Source organism: Dermochelys coriacea, chromosome 4 (genome assembly GCF_009764565.3).
Source record: "Dermochelys coriacea isolate rDerCor1 chromosome 4, rDerCor1.pri.v4, whole genome shotgun sequence".
Classification (NCBI taxonomy): domain Eukaryota; kingdom Metazoa; phylum Chordata; order Testudines; family Dermochelyidae; genus Dermochelys; species Dermochelys coriacea.
The window spans coordinates 73,420,979-73,446,378 of record NC_050071.1 but is presented as its reverse complement, the minus strand read 5'-3'; the positions used below and the strand labels follow the sequence as shown (position 1 = coordinate 73,446,378).

Genomic DNA, 25,400 nt, shown 5'->3' with positions numbered 1-25,400 from the left:
GATGGGATAATGTGATTTTGGTAAGTAATTGATCTTTAAATATTCAGGGTAAATAGGACTAATCCCCTGAGATGGGATATTAGATGGATGGGATCTGAGTTACCCAGGAAAGAATTTTCTGTAGTATCTGGCTGGTGAATCTTGCCCATATGCTCAGGGTTTAGCTGATTGTCATATTTGGGGTCGGGAAGGAATTTTCCTCCAGGGCAGATTGGAGAGGCCCTGGAGGTTTTTCGCCTTCCTCTCTAGCATGGAGCATGGTTGACTTGAGGGAGGCTTCTCTGCTCCTTGAAGTCTTTAAACCAAGATTTGAGGACTTCAATAGCTCAGACATAGGTGAGGTTTTTCATAGGAGTGGGTGGGTGAGATTCTGTGGCCTGCGCTGTGCAGGAGGTCGGACTAGATGATCAGAATGTTCCCTTCTGACCTTAGTATCTATGAATCTATGACATTCTTATAAACCAACTAGAGAAATGCTGCCTAGATAAAACTACTATAAGGTGGGTGCACAATTGGTTGACAGACCATACTCAGAGTAGTTAATTATCAAAGGTTCACTTTCAAACTGGGATGGTGCATCTAATAGGGATCCACAGGAGTCAGTCCTGGGTCTGGTACCATTAAATATTTTAATTGATGACTTGGACAAAATGCTTATCAAATTTCAAAATTTGCAGAGAACACCAAACTGGGAAGAATTGCAAGCACTTTGGAGGACCGGATTAGAATTCAAAATCTTGACAAATTGGAGAATTGGTCTGAAATCAACAAGATGAAATTCAATAAAGACAAGTGCAAATTAACATACTTGGGAAGTAAAAAACAAATACACAGCTACAAGATGAGGAATAACTGGCTAGGCAGTACTATTGCTGAAAAGTATCTTAGGGTTAGAGAGGATCACAAATTGCATGAATCAACAACATGATGTAGTTCCAAAAAAAAAAAAAAGTCTAATATTCTGGGGTGTATTAACAAGAATGTTATAAGACATGGGAGGTAATTATTCCATTACACTTGGCACTGGTGAGGCCTCAGATGGAGTAGTGTCCAATCCTGTATACCAGACTTTAGGAAAGATGTGAACAAATTGGAGATTGTCCAGAGGAGAGCAACAAAAATGTTTAAAAGGTTTAAAAACCTGACCTATGAGGAAAGGTTAAAAAACTGGACATATTTAGTCTTAAGAAAAGTGGTGAGACTTGATAACATATTCAAAATATGTTAAGGGCTGTAATAAAGAGAATGGTGATCAACCATACTCCACGTCCACTGAAAGTAGGGCAAGTAGTAATGGGTTAATCTGCAACAAGAGAGGTTTAGGTAAGCTATTAGGACAAAACTTTCTAACACTAAGAGTAATTAAGCTTTGGAATAGCCCTCCAAAGGGAGGCTGTACAATCCCTGTCTTTGGAAGTTTTTAAGAACAGGTTGGACAAAACACCTGTTGGAGATGGACTAGGTTTACTTGGTCCTGCCTTGTCACAGGGAGCTGGACATGACTTCGAGGACCTGTCCAGCCCTAAATTTCTGTGATTCTAGTACTCCTTTTAATATAATCCCTTTAATATAGGTAGTTATAAATTATATTAAGCAACAAAAAAGTGGTAAATTGAAGCATATTCCTGTGTTTATGAGTGGGAGGAGCACTTCAAGGAATACCACTGACATTTTTCCTCCATTTGTGGTATAGAGGCATATAACAAGGGTTATCATACTGTTAGATCTCTTTGTGATCTGAAGGCCAAAGTAAATGAGACAGACTAAGACCACAAGTAGGGTCAGTGTTACTGGGTGAGAACTGACCTTCCAACAACAATGATTTTGGAACAGTTCAAGTAAAGCATTTTTTTTGAAACCATGGCTTCTAGTCTATTTAATTATGACATCAAGAGTGGTTTCAAAAAAGAACAGAATAAATCATTTTCACTTATAGCTAGCATGATAATGATGCAACTACTATATAAGGGCTAGTAAAACTTTTTTTTTCCTTTTCACCTACCTATTCTGCCAGTCAAGGTATTATTTCTAGTTGGTCAAACATCTCAACTTGAAATCTCATGTCCTGATGAGATAGTGCAGTGACATGTGAGCAAACATCAGAAAGCTAACATCAGCAAATATTCTAATGGAAAAATGCCTCACTGGAAAAACAAGTGAAAGATTTACATTTACCTGTACGCATAGCATCTTTCTGAATACTTTCATAGTTATGCCAGTCCTTTCTTTTCAAGCCGTCTGTCCAGGTATAGAGGTGTCCATCTCCCAGGCCCAGCGGAAATGTCTGTAGAAAAGGAAGAGAATGATTTTTATTATTAAAGCATAGAGTCATTTATGATCTAATACAGGAATTGTGGCATCCTTTTAACTGAAAGTTAATATAAAATTGGCTTCTAACAAGTTTAATTTTGTACCAGGTATTGTACAACGATACAACTGTAAAAGAGATTAAATATTTTGTAGCACTGCTTTTTGACTCTGCCATTCTTGTCTGCAAGGTATTTGGCTAATACAAGGCACATATTGAACCCCACATGCAGTAAATCAAGTCTAGCTGGACATGAAAATTCAGCAAGAAAGCTACACCATTTCTTTCTTGACTAAATGACTAATAGCCACACAACAACAGTAAAACTGTACCACTGCTTCAGCCTTGTATTTCTCACTCCCATGGATTTTTCATAGCAAGAGGGTATTGTTAAAGGAAGGAAGATGATTCACTGAATATGAGCAGTTTACAAAACACCCAGGACACACAAAACACCTCCCAACCCCGTAAACTCAAGAGCTGTCCAGCAATCTTTTTAACTAATCATTGCTCACAATGGGAGATTTAAGTGCTCAGCACACCTCCATGGGGCTCTTAAATGCAAACTATTGGTACACACAAAGGACCACATTCTTGAGTCTATTCCAGTCCTTTCTCTTTGCTCCACTAATGCAAAAGGCCTGTAAAGCTGGTAGATGAGGCCCTGGTAGAGTGGGAATCAGAGGAGGGGCAAGAGGTACTGCTGGCATATTGGCCTTACATATTCCAGCCTCCAGTTTGTTGGGAGAGGATATTTCTATGCTATGGCTATTCTCAAATGTCAGGCCAGTTCATTGGGATCATAGGAAGCTAAGTGTATTATAAATTAGAACAATTCAGGGCCACTGTAATTTATGTTGGAGGTCAGTTGGCCAGCCTCAGAATTGTGAAGCTTCAAAAAGGTGGCATAAAGCCTCCTTTACTCCCACTTCACTGCCTCAGGACCCTGCCCAAGCACAGCTAATCGACCCCACTTTCAGGGCCAATACATTTAACAGTAGCGAATGCTATAACCTTTCAAGTTATAGTCATGAGAAATAGTTATGAGTTAAGTCGTCACCACAGGACACAATTGTGCCACTGGTTACAAACATGCTATTCCTATTGATTTCAGAGAGTCTCACAGCTGAAGGGCAGAATTTGTCTCAGAATGTACACTGGTTAGCAGCACACTTCCACTGTGCTTAATCACATGCACACCAAACTTTGATCCCTTTTTTCAGTTTTGAATATTATTTCACCCACATAGTAAAACATTTTTTTGCTTTAAAGGATCAAACGAAACGGCAACATAAGAGAGACCACAGTAAACTGACAGGAAATGCTTCCAAAATTTTCTGATAAAGATTTGAGTACCACTCACTAGGCCTGACTTGTAACTGACATACACAGGGCAGGTCTACACTACGGGGCTAAGTCGACTTAAGTTATACAACTCCAGCTATGGGAATAATGTAGCTGGAGTCAACATACTTTAGGTTGACTTATTGCAGTGTTTACAACATGCTGGGTTGACGGGTTATGCTTCTCATTCCGGAGGAGTACTAGAGTTGATGGAAGAGTGATCGGTGGTTGATTTAGTGGGTCTTCACTAGACCCACTAAATCGACCCCCAGTGGATTGCTCGCCACACGTAGATCCCTTGGTAAGTAGAGACAAGCCCCCAGAGATAGGTCTCATCTGGAATAAGTAGATCACGCATGACAATTTCCATGGTGACGATATAAAATCTAGTCAGAAGATTATTGTCCTGCATCTTAACCCCTGGACCATATTGCCCTGTCCAATATGCTATCTCCTACCTATTGAACCATAACATACTCCCCATCCTTTCTTCCTTGGATAATGGAGCTGGAATTTCTATATGGCACTTTCCACTTCCAGTTAGAAGCCAAGTTTCCACCTTACCCCCCTGCCCTCAGATTTCTGGGGTCCTTAGGCTCAGCCATACCCCTCTGCCTGAGGGAATGGAACAGTTAACAGTTTTCATGCTCTCTGCCTAAAAACAGTCAGAGAGAATAGAACACCAGTCAGCACATTTCCTCATGATGTGGAAACTAGCCCAAGCAATGTTCCCTGTCACTTTGTCAAGGCTCTTTTGCAGGTAGTAAGTGTGGTAACAGTACAGATAAATGGTGCCAACATGCGCTAGCCAATTTTGAGCCCTGCTTCCACAATATATTTCACCTGCCTCCAACAGTAAAAGACTTTTTTCTAGGACTCTCTTTTTGGAAAAGGCTCTCACAAATGAAATGGTAAAGTATCATTAAATAAAAGGAGTAGATAGTAAATAAAATCCGAATCTGACAGACTGTATGGCACTGAAAAGGTAATTTCAAATGCCACTGGAGATTTTTTTTCAAACCCTTAATTTAAGAAAACTTGCTCCGAAATTATGTAAACATGGAAATACAAGCAAAGTGGAACATTGTACATTTTACTGCTATCTACCTGATATGAAAACTGCCACTTAAATTGAAAATAAAAAGTGGGTCTGTTCTGTTAATTGCAGCTTCAAGCCAAAAAGTTATGCAAAATGGAAAACATTCATATTTATGTATCTTACAAATGTTTTCAAGTGTGCATCAATGGAAACAAAGATCTGCTTGAAAGGCAACCTTAGGGAAGCAACATTTGATCAGCATTTCACTGAACAGTGCAACAATTCCAACATCTTATATTGTGCTAAAAATGGTTATAAATCTCATATGCTTAAAGTACATGAACTAAATGAACACAGGACTCAGTCCTCTTCCATTAATAATGTAGACACTTAGTGTTACTGGCAGTCCCAAAATGGGTGATACTCAATGGTTTTGCTGTACAAGACTAAAGCATATCCAGCTTATTACATGTAACAGGAGGGTGGAAGGAAAAAAAAGTAGGACAGCTGCATGCATTATCATAGTGATGGTTGATTGCTTTGTTTTTATGTCAGAAATGTGCATAAACATTTTGGCAACCAGATTTAGATCCATCAGTCATTCTTATTTGATTTTCCTTGATTGTTTGATATAGTGTATTTTCTGATTACAGGAAATCAATACTCAAATTCATTGTGAATTTTCCACTGAATGCATCCGATGAAGTGAGCTGTAGCTCACGAAAGCTTATGCTCAAGTAAATTTGTTAGTCTCTAAGGTACCACAAGTACTCCTTTTCTTATTGAGTATCAAGTATCTCTAATTACTGCAGTAGTTTCAAATGTCCTAAGAGTACCTATTAATAGATTGAAAGCTGAGTTGAGGAGGGAAAGGAAAATCTCTTTCACAGAAGTAGTTCACTGTTTTATCCACATTTCTATCATGATGATTTTAAATTCTAACATGACCTAATATAGGTCATTGCTTAATTCTTACAGTATGGGCAAGTAACTTACACATCTATCACTGGAAATGCAATCCAGTCTGAATTACTGAGGTCAGAAAAGAAGTCATTCCATTATATTTTAATAAAAAATGCATATTCTTGAAACTACAAAGCTAGAGGAAGTGTTTAAACTGGTTTTAGCAAAAACAAAACCCAAGATGTTTATTCAGAATCCATACCTTCCACGTATCTGTTCTCTACTCTTAAAGAGAATTGTGAAATTCATTGCAGATCTCCCTTCTATCGAAACCATTTGCTCCTTCACATAAGATTCACATTGCAACTGATTTTTGATGAATGCCAGGTGCAATTTGATGCTTACTTTAGTATTTTCACCAAAATAATAGATTCTAGTGTTCTGGTAAGAGACAGTTTCTATTTGTTAACATAATACAGAGAAAATTGGTTAACAACTGAGAAAACTACTGAACACAGTGATTGCTTGATAAACTGTCACTTCTATAGGTGAAAATGTTCCTACTCGAGCACTGAACTCACTGATATGCATTCTAATAATTCCATGTGATTGATTCAGTTTACAGTCCATATGAGCGTTGAACTAAGAATTTAAAAGTTCATTTTCAAAAGAACATGGTGTCCATGCTGTACATTACCCTAACAAAATTAAGTACAACGCTGCTCTCTGAGACCATACCTTCCTGTGAAACCCTGCATCTGGGGTCATTCTGGCTCACTGAATAAAATTTAAATAAGATCACACCACATTGAGAGCATTGAGTGTTGCAGCCTACAGCTAGTTGTTAGTCTCCAACTTGCATTTAGGCACACTCTTGTTAATTATTTGTATTTACTTTACTTGATAGCATTTACAATTCTAATGTACTATGGATCTTTCTTGCAACCAGAACATAGTTTAATAAAAGTGGCAAAGAGTCCTGTGGCACCTTATAGACTAATAGGGGTATTGGAGCAGAAGCTTTCATGGATGAACACCCACTTCGTCAGATGCATGTAGTGGAAATTTCCAGAGGCAGGTATAGAGGCAAACAAGAATCAGGCTAGGGATAACGAGGCTAGTTCAATCAGGGAGGATGAGGCCCTCTTCTAGCAGTTGAGGTGTGAACATCAAGGGAGGAAAAACTGCTTTTGTAGTTGGCTAACCATTCACAGTCTCTGTTTAATCCTGAGCTGATGGTGTCAAATTTGCAAATGAACTGAAGCTCAGCAGTTTCTCTTTGAAGTCTGGTCCTGAAGTTTTTTTGCTGCAGGATGGCTACCTTTACATCTGCTATTGTGTGTCCAGGGAGGTTGAAGTGTTCTCCTACAGGCTTTTGTATATTGCCATTCCTAATAACTGATTTGTGTCCATTTATCCTTCTATGACTGTCGGGCATTGGTACACTCACTGAAGAACTGTCCAGATATGCGGACTCTCTACCCTATGACACCAGCACTTCCAGTTCTCTCCGTGACACCACTGATTTCCTGAGAAAACTACAATGCATTGGTGATCTTCCAGAAAACACCATCCTAGCCATCATGGATGTAGAGGCTCTCTACACAAACATCCCACACACAGATGAAATACAAGCTGTCAGAAACAGTATCCCTAATGATGCCACAGCACAACTGGTTGCTGAGCTCTGTGACTTTATCCTCATGCACAATTATTTCAAATTTGGTGACAATATATACCTCCAGACAGTGGCACCGCTATGGGCATCCACATGGCCCCACAATATGCCAACATTTTTATGGCTGACCTGGAACAACACTTTCTCAGCTCTCCTCCACTCATGTCCCTTCTCTACCTATGCTACATTGATGACATCTTCATCATCTGGACCCATGGGAAGGAAACCCTGGAAGAATTCCACCTCGATTTCAACAGCTTCCACCCCACCATCAACCTCAGCCTGGTCCAAGCTACATGGGAAGTCCACTTCCTAGACACCACGGTGCAAATAAGTGACGGTCACATTAACACCACCCTATACTGAAAACCCACCAACCGCTATGCCTACCTTCATGCCTCCACCTTCCATCCCGGACACACCACACGATCCATTGTCTACAGCCAAGCACTGAGATACAACCGCATTTGCTCCAACCCTTCAGGCAGAGACCAACACCTACAAGATCTTCACCAAGCACTCTCAAAACTATGATACCCCCACGAGGAAATAAGGAAACAGAACAACAGAACCAGACGTGTACAGAAGCCTCCTGCTGTGAGAAGCCCAAGAAAGAAACCAACAGAATTCCACTGGCCATCACATACAGTCCTCAGCTAAAACCTCTCGAATGCATCATCAGTGATCTATAACCCATCCTGGACAATGATCCCTCACTTTCACAGGCCTTGGGAGGCAGGCCAGTCCTTGCCCACAGACAACCCGCCAACCTGAAGCATATTCTCACCAGCAACTACACACCACACCATAGTAACTCTAACTCAGGAACCAATCCATGCAACAAACCGCAATGCCAACTCTGCCCACATATCTACACCAGTGACACCATCACAGGACCGAACCAGATCAGCCACACAATCACTGGTTCATTCACCTGCATGTCCACCAATGTAATCTACACCACCATGTGCAGCAATGCCCCACTGCTATGTACATCAGCCAAACTGGACAGTTCCTACGTGAAAGGATAAACTCAAGATTAAACAGAGTCTGAATTACTAGCCAACTACAAAAGCAGTTTCTCCTCCCTTGGTGTTCACCCCTCAACAGCTAGAAGAGGGCCTCATCCTCCCTGACTGAACTAATCTCGTTATCCCTAGCCTGATTCTTGCTTGCATATTTCTACCAGCCTCTGGAAATTTCCACTACATGCATCCGACGAAGTGGGTGTTCACCCACGAAAGCTTGTGCTCCAATACGTCTGTTAATCTATAAGGTGCCACAGGACTCTTTGCCACTTTTACAGATCCAGACTAACACGGCTATCCCTCTGATAGTTAAACAAATACATTCACTGAAATTAATTTAGGAAAAGCGTAAATAGAAATCCAAACACAATGTAACAATGTGCTCATTAATCCAATGCATGAGTAAATATGGTAGTTAGCCTATATCCATCTGAAATCCTTTTCTGGAATTTTGATACACCTAGGTGACCCTTCAAAAATAACTAACAGGAAAGGAAAACAAAACCTCACTATTTTATATATATATATATATATATATATATATATATATATATATATATATATATATATATATATATATAGTTGATGCTGTCAAAAGAATAATTGGAATCTGTGTATATAGATCCCCCACCTCCCTTATATCAAGTTAAATACAGTTAAGGGGGAAAAAGATATCACGGTGATTTTTGAGGCTTTATTTTACATGCCTTCATTCATTCTAGAGGAGAATTAAATACAGTGATCCTGTAAGCCATTTCCTAACTGTTGCATTCAGACAGCATAATTTCTCTAATGAAACCTGTTAGGGGACTGAACACGAGAAGTGGTAGGGGATCAGATTCAATTAAATGTACGTGTACAACCATCTGTCCTCCCCTGCCCCCACAAACACCACAGTGTTGCTTATGAACACGAAGCACGGTTTTTGCAATTTTGTACTATTTGAGAGCCAAAATTCTGTGGAAAAGGAGTGAAGGAATTTTGCAGTAGGGCAGATTCTATGGCTATGGAAACTTGAGTTGAAGGACTGCAGAAATCTCCAAGATTTCCCTTGTCAGCAGCTGAGGAAAGCCTTTCCTTTTGTTGTTTCTATACTGCTTAACAAGTTTTTAAAACCATTTGAAAAAACTTTCCTGGACTTGGCTTCTTTTATTTTTATTTTTTTTTAAAGAGGCCAGTGTGACGGGTTGGATCGCAAAAACCCCCTTGGGGCTGCCAACTGATGTGCTAAAACTACTACTGCCCCTGCTTTCCCAGCTTGGGACTTCAGTGCCCTGCCTGGTTTGAGCCAGACCTGCTAGCCTGCTGCAAACCCAAACCCAGGTCTGAACCACGTCCCCTAGCAGCTGTAGGCTTAAACTGAAAGCGGCTTAAGAAGTGTTCCTCTCTTGAACACTCAGATGCTCAACTCCCAATGAGGTCCAAACCCTAAATAAATCCGTTTTACCCTGTATAAAGCTTATACGGGAAACTCATAAATTGTTTGCCCTCTATAACACTGATAGAGAGATATGCACAGCTGTTTGCCCCTGCCAGGTATTAATACATACTCTGGGTTAATTAATAAATAAAAAGTGATTTTATTAAATATATAAAGTAGGATTTAAGTGGTTCCATATAGTAACAGACAGAACAAAGTGAATTATCAAATAAAGTAAAATAAAATGTGCAAGTCTGAGTCTAATACAGTAAGAAAACTGAATACAGACAAAATCTCACCCTCAGTGGTGTTCCAGTAAGCTTCCTTTTACAGACTAGTCTCCTTCTAGTCTGGGTCCAGCAATCATTCACACCACCTGTAGTTACTGTCCTTTGTTCCAGTTTCTTTCAGGTATCCTTGGAGGTGTAGAGGCTATCTCTTGAGCCAGCTGAAGACAAAATGGAGGGGTCTCCCATTGGCTTAAAAAGACTTTCTTGTGGGTAGAGACCACCTACTCTCTCCTATGCAAAGTCCAGCTCCAAGATGTTTTGGAGTCACCTGGGCAAGTCACGTGTCCATGCATGACTCAGTTTTTACAGGCAGCAGCCATTGTTTGCATGTTACCTTGAACATCCTCATGTAGACTTCTTATGTGGATTGGAGCCTTCCAAGGTCCATTGTGCATTAAGTGCTTCTTGATTGGGCACTTAACTTTCAAATTCCTTTCTAAAGAAGCTGACCAAATGTCTACTAAGGCTATTTAAAATCAAACAAGTATACAGCCAATATTCATAACTCCGAATACAACAATGATACATGCATACAAATAGGATGAATATATTCAGTAGATCATAACCTTTACCTAGATATGTTATATGGCATATTTAGCATAAAACATATTCCAGTTATGCCATATATACATTCATAAGCATATTTCCATAAAACCTTATGGGGGCACCGTCACAGCCAGTTACACACAAATTAATGGAATATGATTTTAAGACTGATGAATACTGACTTTTAATCTCATGTCAAGGAAAAATTCTAAAAGGTCAGTATTGCCCCAACAGCTCTTTAATGACTTTAAACAAAAATAAAAAATTCTATCCTACAAAAAAGAAACGTGGACAATTTGCTAAGGTTCATGTGGCAGATACAATAGTTCCTGAAATATTATTGGAAAACCTTAATGAATTAAGTTGAATTTTCCTTGAAGTTCATTGTATTAAATGCAAAGGTTATTATGATGGGTCTGGATGATCAAAAAACTGTACTGAAGAATCACAGAATTATAGGCTTTAAAGTCAGAAGGGACCATTATGATCATCTAGTCTGACCTCCTGAACAACTCAGGCCACAGAATCTCACCCACCCATTCCTGTAACAAACACCTAACCTATGTCTGAGATATTAAAGTCCTCAAATTGTGGTTTAAAGACGTCAAGGTACAGAGAGTCCTCAGCAAGTGACCCGTGCCCCACACTGCAGAGGAAGGTGAAACCCCCCCCAGGCCTCTGCCAATCTGCCCTGGAGGAAAATTCCTTCCCAACCCCAAATATGGTGATCAGCTGAACCCTGAGCATATGGGCAAGATTCACCAGCCAGATACCCTGGAAAGAATTCTCTGTAGTAACTCAGATCCCACCCCTTCTAACATCCCATCTCAGGCCATTGGGCATATCTACTGCTAATAGTCAAAGATCAATGAATTGCCAAAATTAGGCTATCCCATCATATCATCCCTTCCATAAATTTATCAAGCTTAGTCTTGAAGCCATTTACGTCTTTTGGCCCCACTGCTTCCCTTGGAAGGCTATTCCAGAACTTCACTCCTCTGAGGGTTAGAAACCTTCATCTAATTTCAAGTCTAAACTTCTTGACGGCCAGTTTATATCCATTTGTTCTTGTGTCCACATTGGTACTGAGCTTAAATAATTCTTCTCCCTCCATGGTATTTATCCCTCATATATTTATAGAGAGCAATCATATCTCCCCTCAGCCTTCTTTTGGTTAAGCTCAACAAGCCAAGCTCTTTGAGTCTCCTTTCATAAGACAGGTTTTCCATTCCTGGGGTCATCCTAGTAGCCCTTCTCTGTACCTGTTCCAGTTGAAATTCATCTTTCTTAAACATAGGAAACCGGAACTGCACACAATATTACAGATGAGGTCTCACCAGTGCATTCTATAAATAGTACTAACATCTCCTTATCTCTACTGGAAATACCTCGCCTGATGCATCCCAAGACCACATTAGCTTTTTTCACAGCCATATCGCATTGATGGCTTATAGTCATCCTGTGATCAACCAATACTCTGAGGTCCTTCTCCTCCTCTGTTACTTCCAAGTGATGGTCCCCAGTTTATAACAAAAATTCTTGTTATTAATCCGTAAATGCATGACCTTTCACTTTTCACGATTCAATTTCATCCTATTATTATTACTCCAGTTTACAAGGTCATCCAGATCTTCCTGTATGATGTTCCGATCCTTCTCTGTATTGGGAATACCTCCCAGCTTCATGTCATCCACAAACTTTATTAGGTTTCAGAGTAGCAGCCGTGTTAGTCTGTATTCGCAAAAAAGAAAAGGAGTACTTGTGGCACCTTAGAGTCTAACAAATTTAATTGAGCATAAGCTTTCGTGAGCTACAGGAATGCATCCGATGAAGTGAGCTGTAGCTCACGAAAGCTTATGCTCAAATAAATTTATTAGTCTCTAAGGTGCCACAAGTACTCCTTTTCTTTTTTGCGAAAGTTTATTAGCACATTCCCGCTTTTTGTGCCAAGGTCAGTAATAAAAAGATTAAATAAGATTGGTCCCAAAACCGATCACTTAAGGAACTCCCCTAGTAACTTCCTTCCAGCCTGACAGTTCACCTTTCAGTGTGACCCATTGTAGTCTCCCCTTTAACCAGTTCCTTATCCACCTTTCAATTTTCATATTGATCCCCATCTTTTCCAATGTAGCTAATAATTCCCCATGTGGAACCATATCAAATGCCTTACTGAAATCAAGGTAAATTGGATCCACTGCATTTCCTTTGTCTAAAAAATCTGTTACCTTCTCAAAGAAGGAGATCAGGTTGGTTTGACATGATCTACCTTTTGAAAAGCCATGCTGTATTTTGTCTCAATTACCATTGACCTCAATGTCCTTAACTACTTTCTCCTTCAATTTTTTTTCCAAGACCTTGCATACTACAGATGTCAAACTAACAGGCCTGTAGTTACCCGGATGTGGCAACAAGAATAGTCTTTTAGGACAATAGATGTGAACTATTTCCTGGGCAATATTTAAGGAGAGGTGAATACAAATTCTCCATTCCCAGTTATGCAAAAAACTAGCCTTTGGAAGAGTGGGCCTTTGTCTGGTGATCACATGTTGCATGAGGCCAAGATCAAGGCACAAGCTGTATAAATGACGAACTGCTCTATTCATGGTTGTTCTGGTTCTGAGCTAAGGCTGTTATGAACCACAGAAAAACCCGTTGTGGGATTTGAAAGACTGGCTCCCACAGGAGCCCCTGTTGGAGTTTGCGGAGGCGTTGGGGGAAAGGTGTGATCTCTGATAAGCTTATTAGCATGTGTGTAGATTCTTTTACTGTTTTTAATATGTTTTCTCTAATGCTTTCACCATAAGAATAAACATGCTTTCTAGAAAGAGCTGCATGGTAACTTGTAACAGCTAGCAATTACAGATGTTCATAGCCTTCAAAAAAAAGCAAAGCACAGACACTAGCCTATTTAGGCAGTATGGCTTGTTGGGATCAGTACAGGTCAGGAGAGAGACATGGACCTCTGCCCAAGAATGGTGAAGGCTGAGGAGTTGGGAGCCTCAAGTAGGTACTCTCAAGGGATCACAGAGGAGGAATACAGGTGCACTTGCTCTGAATTGTGATATGAATACAAACATATAGGGACAAAATCAGAAAGGCTAAGGCACAAAATGACTTACACCTAGCAAGGGACATATAAGGCAGTAAGAAGAGGTTCTATAAATAGGAGCAGGAGAAAGACAAAGGAAAGTGTCTCTACTTAGTAGTGAAGGAGAACTAACAACAGAGGACATCAAGGACGCTGAGGTGTTTGATGCTGATTTTGCTTCTGTTATCACTAAAAAGGTAAATTGTCAACAGACAACACAGTAAATATTAACAAGAGGGAAGAAACATGAGCCAAAATAGGGAAGGAAGAAGTTAAAGAATATTTAGCTATGTTGGATGTATTCAAGCAGGCAGAGCCTGATGAAATTCACCCTAAAGTGAAGAACTAGCTGAAGCAATCTTGGAACTATAAATTGTATTTGAGAATTCATGAAGGACAAGAGGTCCAGGGAGACCGGAGAAGGGAAAACATAGTACCTATATCTAAAGAGGGAAATGAAGAGGATCCAGGGGATTAAAGACCGGTCAGTCCAACTTCATACCTAGAAAGACACTGGAACAAATCCTTAAGCAATTGAATTGTAAGAATCTAGAGGATAATTACGTGAAAACAACAGCCAACATGGATTTGTCAAGAACAAGTCACACCAAGTCAACCTAATTTCCATTTTTGACAAGGTTACTGGCCTGGTGGTTAGATGGGACATGGTATGATATCTTGATTTTAGTAAGGCTTTTGACACAGTCCCACATGACATTCTTAAACAAATTAGTGAAATGTGTTCTAGATGAAGTTACAAGGAAGGTGAACAACTGGTTGAAAGACTATACTCAGAGTATTTATCAATGGCTCACTGTCAAACTGGGAGCGGGTAGTTAGTGGGGTTCCATGGGGGACAGTCCTAGGTCTGGTATGAGTCAATATTTTAATTAATGACTTGGATAAGGAGGCGGAGAGTATGCTTATAAATTTTTCAGATGACAGCAAGCTGGGAGGAGTCTCATGCACTTCGGAGGACAGGATTAGAATTCAAAACTACTGTGACAAACTGGGGAATTTCTCTTAAATCAACAAGATGAATGACAAAAAAGTCAAGTGCAAAGCATTTTACTTAGGAAGAAAAAAATCGCACAACTACAAAATGATCTGGGGCTTATAGTGGATCACAAATTGAATGTTAGCCTACAATGTGATTAAGTTGGTAAAAAGTCTAATATTATGGGGTGTATTAATAGGAGAGCTCTATTCAGTGCTGTTGAGGCTTCAGCTGGAGTACTGTGTTCAGTTCTGGGCTCCCTACTTTAGGAAAGAAGTGAACAAACTGGAGAGAGTCCAGAAGGGAACAAAAATGATAAAAGGTTGAGAAAAAAATAAATAAATCAGATTTTCCCCACAGTCCTATTGAAGATCTTATCTAACTGTTCATGATTGCTTAACATGAGCCAGGATTTAGTAGATCCCATGTAACAACATTGCAGCATAAGCTCAATGTTCCTCAGCCTGCATACAGAACCTCCAGTTATGAATTGGGATCTGATTTTCTGCTCCATCTGTAGTTCGGCATGAAGTTCTCCCATATGTCAGAGAGCTAGCAGAATGGCTCTACACCCCACTCCCCTCTCTCTCTCTCTCTCTCTCTCTCTCTCTCTCTCACACACACACACACACACACACACACACACACTTGTGGCCCCTAGTGTGTGGGGAAAATGGCCAAATGCTGGGAAGAGGGTCTAGGCCATGGTTATTCTCAGCTGCCCATAGTCCCTAGGAGATCAGGGGAAGTCCAAGAAAGGGTACTCTACCTCATTCTGAGGACTAGGTAGACCCCCAAATGGCTTGAAGTCATTTGCCCTTCCCCATTCCCTAGGGAAGATATTCATAGATTTTAAGAGACTTATGAAAATATATACACACACCAATGAAGGAAAAATTGCCCACCACTAATGTGATACTATAAGAAGTTCTAAAGAAGGATCAGTGAGATTTCAAAAGTTAATGCTATATGCCTTGCCAGTCTCCTTTTTTGCTTTGTCCTTTTCAACTAGGCCTTTTCAGATGCCAAACAAATAAATAAATATCATTAATTTCTGTAACACCTTCTTTTAAATGCTATAGGGCAAGACACCTGCTCAGAAGTAGCACAGGTATTTCTGTGTACTGGTTCCTACTACAGAATTGTGATTTTGTATTACTGCTGAAGAGAAACACAACATCATCTCAACCATAAGTTGATGGCTAAACTGGAATAAGGGAAAATCAAACAGCACAACAAAGCACAAAAGAGAAGAAAAATGGAGAGTGGGAACAAACTGTTAATTTTAACCATCGATCAGTTCAAAGACTGAAAGTGATCAGATATCTCTCCCGCCCCCCACACACAAAGTCCTCTTTAAAATGATTTAACAATCAAGCAAGAGTCTTTAAAATAGTATACATCTGTTTCTGTAGTGTATTTTACTAGCTTTTTCAGAGATCAAACAATACACCTTGTCCTTTATAGGCAGGAATTCTAACTCCCAATTCAAGAGTTGAAAATATCACAATGTAATATGAACCAATTTGTAAGGGAAGCTACTACTCCAGTGGAAACAGGACTAAGTCAGTGGAAGAATTCTTTTGTCAACCTAGCCACTACCCATCAAGGAAGTGGATTACCTACACAGATTGGAGAATCCCTCCAGGCAGGGTAGGTAGTATCTACACTGAAGTGCTGCAGCAGTGCCACTCTAGTGTTTTAACTGTACATATACCCTTAAACTGCAGGTTTGTACTCCCATTGTCTAGGAACCCAGAGATTGGGGCTGTGGCTGGACTCTTTTCAAGCTCTAAAAGTTTAAAAGAGGCTTGGATTCCCCTCACAGCAGTTTGGTAGATGGCTGAAAGGGAGCAGCCAGCCAGATCTGTGGCACAGAGATCAAGTTGTTTTTTTGGTTTGTATGTTTTAAATGGGTGCCAAATGTTAAGCTAAGTCCATACTTAGATACCCAAGTAAATGGCCTGATTTTCAAGAGTGCTGACTGGCATTCAGCACTCCCACTGAAATCAGCCTATAGTGGGAGGATAGAAGGCAGAAGGGAAGGTCTGTTCACCACTGAGGCCTTTAGACAGAAGTTGGGCTTTTAGTTCTCATCTCAAGGGGTTGAGAGTCCTCTGCTGTCATCTTGAATAGATAACTGACTCCTCAAAAGGTACAAAAATAATGTGGCATTTTTTGTCAGTGTATAACTGAAATACTCTGACGTGCATGTCAATGAATGTTTTCTGCACATTCTGAAGTCTGTATGCAGCTCTTATACCTTGGTGTTCTTATTTTATAAATCAGTAAAGTGTGATCCTGCTAGCTACCCTGGATATTAATGAGCCTGAGTATTAGCTTGGGAATTAATGATATAAGGCTTGTTTTGTTTTAACCTATCTATAGTGAAATTTATGAGCCATGAGTACTTATAAATCAGTATTTTAAGCCTGATCTGGCACACACTTCTATACATTCATAGTCCTATTGACTTCAATATAACTACTAATGTGCTTAGAGGTTAACATGTGCATAATTCTTTGCAGGATTGGTGCCTTAGGCTATTATCTTTTCAGCCAAATTTTTGAAAAAAGTGTACCTAAAGTTAAGCTGCTACTGTAATAGGTCTAAAGCTCTTTCTGCATGTGAATCTGGTTTTTGACTGACTGTCAAAGATTCCAGAATATTTTATACTCCAGCTGTTTGTTATACCTAGTCAGAATCTGTAAGCTGCAAATTTTTAAATGGTTTGGTCCATGAGTAATTGTCAACACACAACAGATTACACGCAGTGTCTACCTCACCATTTGGTTTTGATATTAACCTCAAACTGTATGGGATGCCAGCCTGATAAAACACTATATGAATTCAGAAGATCCATCTCCTCTAGAGAAGATTTAACATCTGTTTTAATTAGAGACTATGATGAACAAAAAAGGAGTGTGATTAAGAAAATCTGAATCTTTTCGATGGATGTCACAGGCGAAGAAGCCATGTTTTGTTTCTTTGAGGAATCTAACTTCTTTAATTTCACTGTATGGAGGTACACAATTAGAATGAACTTCTTAGGCTAAAGTAGGTAATATCATGGAAATACAAAATCCTTAAAAAAAGTTATCAAACTTTCAGGGTCCATTTGACTCTCATTTAAAGGGTATTTTAGTGATCTCCAATGCAAATAGAAATACTGCCATAAGCAGGAAGTACAATTCAATGTAGAACTGTAAAAAAAAAAAAAAGAAAAAAAAGTTAAGAGTCTGGGTAAGTTTCACCTGTCTAAAGATATTCTATGCTTACTATAGCTGGGTGACTACTGCAAAACTTTCAGTGATTTTGTTCAGCCTGAAAATGAATTTGCTTTAAATGTGCTTTTTGTCGCTTTGCTATTGTCTAATATTAACATCTCAATGATCATGGATAAGAAACTGATATCACTCCTGTGAGTATTTAGTTATAGGAGATGGGACACTAGTCAATACAGCAGAGTTAAGATAGAATAGATTTTCCCAAAACCACTTACTAAAGCACTGACACAGAGGCAGTTAAAGGAGTCAGATGAAGATCCAATTGCACCTTTTACAGCCAGATCCACATAATATTCTTTTATCACATTTATATCAAATAATTGTAAATTTAAATTCTGTGCCCAATCAGTAAGTGTTACAATAATTTTCTTTTTAGCAATTATATCTTGAGTGGCTCAAAAAGAAATAAAGATTTAAACTTCTTCTAGAATCCCCGATCTTATTTATCTACTCTCTCTCAACTGCTACCTCTCATTGAGAGATTCAGAGCCCCATTTCCTTCAAGATTTCCTCCTGATTATAAAAGAGTTACAATAGTCCAATCAGGAATGGGTTTTATATGACCAACAACAACTAAAGAACAGAGCTAAAAATGTCAAATGCTTACAAGTACCTGTTCATAATCAATCCACAGAGTAAAAAAAAAAAAAAACTTCAAAATTTAGCAGTCCACAAGAAGGGACACAGAAGATTGGGCAACAAAATGGCAAATGAAATTTAATATGGATAAATGTAAAGTAATGCACACCCCAACTATACATACTATATGATGGGGGCTAATTTAGCTACAACTAGTCAGGTAAGGGATCTTGGAGTCATTGTGGATAGTTCTCTGAAGACATCCACGCAATGTGTAGCGGCAGTCAAAAAAGCAAACAGGATGTTAGGAATCATTAAAAAAGGGATAGAGAATAAGACAAGAGAATATTTTATTGCCCTTACATAAATCCATGGTATGCCCATATCTTGAATACTGTGTACAGATGTGGTCTCCTCATCTCAAAAAAAAAAAGATATTCTGGCAGTAGAAAAGGTTCAGAGAAGGGCAACTAAAATTATTAGGGGTTTGGAACGGGTCCCATATGAGGAGGGATTAAAGAGGCTTGGACTTTTCATCTTGAAAAAGAGGAGACTAAGGGGGGATATAATAGAGGTATATAAAATCATGAATGGTGTGGAGAAAGTGAATTAGGAAAAGTTATTTACTTGTTCCCATAATATACAAACTAGGGGGCCACCAAATTAAATTAATGGGCAGCAGGTTTAAAACAAATAAAAGTAAGTTCTTCTTCACACAGCCCAAGGTCAACCTGTGGAACTTCTTGCCTGAGGAGGTTGAAGGGTTTAATGGGGTTTAAGAGAGAACTGGATAAGTTCATGGAGGTTAAGTCCATTAATGGCTAGGATGGGTAAGGAATGGTGTCCCTAGCCTCTGTTTGTCAGAGGGTGGAGATGAATGACAGGAGAAAGATCATTTGATCATTACCTGTTAGGTTCACTCCCTTTGGGGCACCTGGCATTGGCCACTGTCGGCAGACAGGTTAATGGGCTGGATGGACCTTTGGTCTGACCCAGTATGGCCATTCTTATGAATTATTTGCTCAGTTCTAAGTCATATACAATAGCTTTGATTCATTTTGCAACCAAAGACCAAATTAAAGGTAGTTCAAAATCAGCACCTACAATTCAATCCATTGACATTTCTGGACAGTTTCAGTGTTGAACTCAAATCCTTGGCTACACATATACCTCCCTAGTTTTGGTTCCTGGTCAAATCCAATATTGTAAAAAGCCTATTTTACTTTTTTTGTGCAGATACGGCTGCAATCTTATGAGGACAGATAGTTATGGCATTGGCACTCTGACAGCAGGATTGTCTGGCTATGTAGACTCCCTCCTCAGGCCCTACGCTACCAGCACTCCCAGGTTTCTTCGAGACACCACTGACTTCCTGAGGAAACTACAATCCATCAGTGATCTTCCTGAAAACACCATCCTGGCCACTATGGATGTAGAAGCCCTCTACACCAACATTCCACACAAAAATGGACTACAAGCCATCAGGAACAGTATCCCCGATAATGTCACGGCTAACCTGGTGGCTGAACTTTGTGACTTTGTCCTCACCCATAACTATTTCACATTTGGGGACAATGTATACCTTCAAATCAGCGGCACTGCGATGGGTACCCGCGTGGCCCCGCAGTATGCCAACATTTTCATGGCTGACTTAGAACAACGCTTCCTCAGCTCTCGTCCCCTAATGCCCCTACTCTACTTGCACTACATTGATGACATCTTCATCATCTGAACCCATGGAAAAGAAGCCCTTCAGGAATTCCACCATGATTTCAACAATTTCCATCCCACCATCAACCTCAGCCTGGACCACTACACACAAGAGATCCACTTCCTGGACACTACAGTGCTAATAAGCGATGGTCACATAAACACCACCCTATACCGGAAACCTACTGACTGATATTCCTACCTACATGCCTCCAGCTTTTACCCAGATCACACCACACGATCCATTTTCTACAGCCAAGCTCTAGGATACAACCGCATTTGCTCCAAACCCTCAGACAGAGACAAACACCTACAAGATCTCTATCAAGCATTCTTACAACTACAATACCCACCTGCTGAAGTGAAGAAACAGATTGACAGAGCCAGAAGAGTACCCAGAAGTCACCTACTACAGGACAGGCCCAACAAAGAAAATAACAGACATCCTCTAGCCATCACCTTCAGCCCCCAACTAAAACCTCTCCAACGCATCATCAAGGATCTACAACCTATCTTGAAGGACGACCCATCACTCTCACAGATCTTGGGAGACAGGCCAGTCCTTGCTTACAGACAGCCCCCCAACCTGAAGCAAATACTCACTAGCAACCACACACCACACAACAGAACCACTAACCCAGGAACCTATCCTTGCAACAAAGCCCGTTGCCAACTGTGTCCTCATATCTATTCAGAGGACACCATCATAGGGCCTAATCACATCAGCCACACTATCAGAGGCTCATTCACCTGCTCATCTACCAATGTGATATCATGTGATGCCATCATGTGCCAGCAATGCCCCTCTGTACATTGGTCAAACTGGACAGAATACATAAAAGAATAAATGGACACAAATCAGACGTCAAGAATTATAACATTCAAAAAGCAGTTGGAGAATACTTCAGTCTCTCTGGTCACTCAATTACAGACCTAAGAGTGGTTGTTCCTCAACAAAAAAAACTTCAAAAACAGACTCCAACGAGAGACTACTGAATTGGAATTAATTTGCAAACTGGATACAATTAACTTAGGCTTGAATAGAGACTGGGAGTGGATGGGTCATTACACAAAGTAAAGCTATTTCACCATGTTATTCCCCCCCCCCGCCCCACTGTTCCTCAGACATTCTTTTCAACAGCTGGAAATGGCCGACCTTGATTATCACTATAAAAGGTTTTCTTCCTCTCCCCCTCCCTCCGCCCACTGGTAATTGCTCATCTTAAGTGATCACTCTGGTTACAGTGTGTATGGTAACACCCCTGGTTTCATGTTCTCTGTGTATATAAATCATCTCCCCACTGTATTTTCCATTGAATGCATCTGATGAAATGAGCTGTAGCTCACGAAAGCTTATGCTCAAATAAATTTGTTAGTCTCTAAGGTGCCACCAGTACTCCTTTTCTTTTTGCGAATACAGACTAACACGGCTACTATTCTGATTCCTGTAACAGTACAGTGAAACTATTAATTTCACAAAGCTCTACTGATCAGGATGGGGAAGCTATCTTAACATCAAAATTACCTTTCTGCATATTTTTGCTAAATTCTCACATAAAACCACCACACTAAATGTCAGCACAATCACATCTAATTTTGAAATCTAGCCCCAAACTCAAGCCTGGTCCCAATCTAATTCCACTTACAAACATCATCTATTAGGACAAGATAGCTTGCCATTCATGGGACTATAGTAAGATTATGTACAGGATGCGTATTGTACTGTCTGAAAGTGCTGGATGAGAAAACCGCATCTATGGAGAAAGACGAAGCCTAACTGACATGCTCTCTCACTCACTCTCTCTCCCTTAATGTCCAATCACTAAACACTGACTGGTAGGCTTATCACTACTTAAATGTCTTTCAGTTTAGTCTGACAAATGGAACCAAAAGGTTATATCTGAACTGCCAGCCAACTGAGTGGTCCATCTCTCTTCTTAAGTACTAGATCAAGAAGAGTGAAGCAGCTATCTGTTAGGTAATGGGCACTCTATACAGAGGTGAAAGTAAGCTGGTATGGTCCGGTACGGCATACCAGCAAGAGCTGGTATGCCATGCCAGACCGGACTGGCTTCCCCAGGATGGCAATTTAAAGGGCCCAGGGCTCCCAAGCCCTGCTGCCGGAGCCCTGGGATAGCAACGGCAGGGCTCCGGTGGTGATTTAAAAGCCCCAGGGCTCACAGCCGCAGCCCCAGGGCCTTTAAATCTTGATTTAAAGGGCCCGGGTATTTAAAGGTCCTGCCTCTTCCAGTTGAGGCCACGCCCCCTGTGCAGGACTCTGGCGTTCCAGTAAGTCCTTTAAATTACTTTCACCCCTTACTCAACAGGATACATAAGTATTAGATTTAGTGATCTCGATCCACACAACATAGGCCATTGCTGGATTAAAGTTATGTTAATCAGTGGCTTTTTTGAAATCTCAAACAGTTGGCATACAAGGTTATTCTTGTGAGTGGCCATTACCCTTCTGTCTAGGAGGGTATATATTTGGTGACTGCATCGCCCAGTGCCCCACCCATCTGCACTTCTAGTCACCAAGCAACTGCAAGTATTACTTGATTCAACAACACTTTAAATTAACATACAGCATATAGTGGTTACCTAATTTTCCAGGGGACAATAGGAAGTTTGTGGCAGAGATGCAAAAACAAAGATCTTTAATTCACAGTCTGGTAAGCATAAGACTGTTCTCTTTCCCCTCGGGATATCAGGACTATGTTCTCGCCTCATTAGTACCGATCCACATATAGTACCGATCCACATTAAACACAAGATGTGTACAAAATTAAGAGTGAGCAAGTTGCCTGTCTGCAAGCAAATACTGTTTCCTTCAAATTTAGATACAGTTCCCTATGAGCTTAAATAGATTTTGAGGACACTTGGACACAAGCAGAAGTTGCTCAGAACGCTCTGATATCAGGCTCATAACTGCAACCCATTACCAGTAGGCAGCAGTATGGGAACTGATCTTTGGAACCTTAGAAAAGAAAAGTCATCCAGAAAGTAAAAATAATGCTACATGGCATCAAATAGTCCCTCTTAAAAACACTTAAAACATTGTAAAAAGAAATAAATGTAAGGTTGCCAAGATACACACACACTTATTTCCATTGACTATTTGTAGCCAGTTTATTTAATAACAAATTTCTTCACCCCCACCCAGATTTTCTGTCCCATATATTCATTATGCTACAATATCAAGTTACTGTTTATTGCACTGACATTTACATTAGTAGAAACAAAACAAACCAAAAAAAGGGAAGCATTTGATTTCAAAACAGAATGACTCAAGGTTATTTAATTTTTGCAAACACTTAAATCAACGACTTCTGTGTTTTTAGTTTCAGATATTATGGGCACCACTGCAAGAACATCAGGTCATCAAATGCAAATGAAAAGAAAAATCTTTAAAAGCCATTTAGGAAATACCAAGCTCCAGGTCATTTCATTACCATGAAGTTTTCTAAAGACACACACATTATATTAGGCCTATTACTGCAACATTACCATTGCACTGTTTTAAAATCAGAAAAGCAAAAGTAAAGGTTCCATCAGCAATGTTAACTCAACCATGCTGTGTTTTTCATGGTATGGATTTTATTGCAAACAGTAATATAGTATCTTACATAATTAACAAGGAAAAACTCAGGTATTGAAAATACCTTGTGAAAAATATAGTTGCGTTAACTTTTTAATTTCCTGAAATATGGGGATATGGAAAGAGGAACTGGTTTGTAACCTTACTTTAGTGTTTACTTACCAACAACTTACTGCCATATCAATACTATTGACCATGTTGGAAGAAGGGATTCAGTTAAGGAGTACTCTCAGGACATGGAATTGACATGTTAGAATGCATCACTGGCATTTTTTTTTTAACAAATCAACTAACTAAATCTTATCTAAAGCATCTCCTTACTTTCCACCCAAACAAATCTCTCTTCTTTCCCTTAACTCACCTCTTTAGTAAACCTCAACCATATATTACTGTTCTCTAACTCCCTCTTCTTAACACTTGGTCATTAGTGTTCTGAGATTACTAGCAAGTTTCCTGAACATTAGAGTTTGTCAGATATTTTATCATCACACAACCAATTTAACCAGACATCTGAGAGCTCTATCTTATCCAGAATGGAACATTGGGTCAGCACAGTTTCCAAGGACTACATTTTAGGGTATGTTGTAGAGCTGATCAAAAATATTTCGGGTTTTTTTGCATTGAATATTATTTTGTTAAAACCAATAATATTATGTAGAAATGTATTGGTTTTGACAAAAAAAGTTTAATCGGAAAGCTCTCTCTCAGGTCCAGATTAAGTGTAAAGTCTGCGGTTGCAGATGCACTTCTGTTCTCTTGTAACAAAATTATGGCTTTGATGCAACACAGAAAATCTGTAGACCATTTCCCCATCCTTCCTAAAACAGCTTAATACCTTACAACACTTATTTCCATTGCTGTTTGATTGAAAAGCTATCAAGAAAAATCCATGAAGTTCTATCATACCAATGTTTTTTTTCCAGACTACAGCCAATATTCAAAATCTGTGGTGGCAGAGAGGAAGTTTATAGTTGGTTTGTCCTCATCTGCCCTGCTGCTAGTTACATGAGTAAGAGGGGGAAAAGAAGGATAAGTTGCATCCCCACCCTACCCACAATATAATAGGGGTGGGCGAACTATGGCCTGTGGGCCGCATCTGGCCCTCCAGTTGTTTGCATCCGGCCCTCGAGCTCCTGCTGGGGAGTGGAGTCAGGGGCTTGCCCCATTCCGGCACTACAGCCAGGGAAAGAGGTCAGGGGCTTGTCCTGCTCCAACCATGCTGTGGCTCCGCACAGCTCCTAGAAGTGGTGGTGTCCCCCCCCTCCGGGTCCTATGCGTAGGGGCAGCCAGGGGGCTCTTCATGCTGCCCTGACCCTAATCATGACCCCCACAGCTCCCATTGGCCAGGAACTGGGGCCAATAGGAGATGCAGGGGTGGTGCCTGCGGACGGGGCAGTGTGGAGAACCACCTGGTCGTGCCTCTGTGTAGGAGCCAGAAGGGGGGACATGCCACTCCTTCCGGGAGCTACTTGAGGTAAGCACTGCCCAGACCCTGCACCTCTGACCCCCCTCCCACCCTCTGAACCCTTGGCCCCAACCCAGAACGCCCTCCTGCACCCCCAACCCCTCATCCCCAGCCCCACCC

The 25,400-nt window shown here is 40.2% G+C and overlaps 1 protein-coding gene across 5 annotated transcripts in view; it reads right to left on the bottom strand.

The window, feature by feature from the left end:
* GALNTL6 (polypeptide N-acetylgalactosaminyltransferase like 6) overlaps positions 1-25,400 on the bottom strand; it is a 934,158-nt gene that overhangs the window by 579,675 nt on the left and 329,083 nt on the right. For all 5 annotated transcript variants that reach the window (XM_038398387.2, XM_043513416.1, XM_038398385.2 and 2 more), the window contains exon 3: positions 2,176-2,284. In XM_038398387.2, the coding sequence (XP_038254315.1) occupies positions 2,176-2,284 (109 nt within the window). The remainder of the gene's footprint in view (positions 1-2,175; positions 2,285-25,400) is intronic.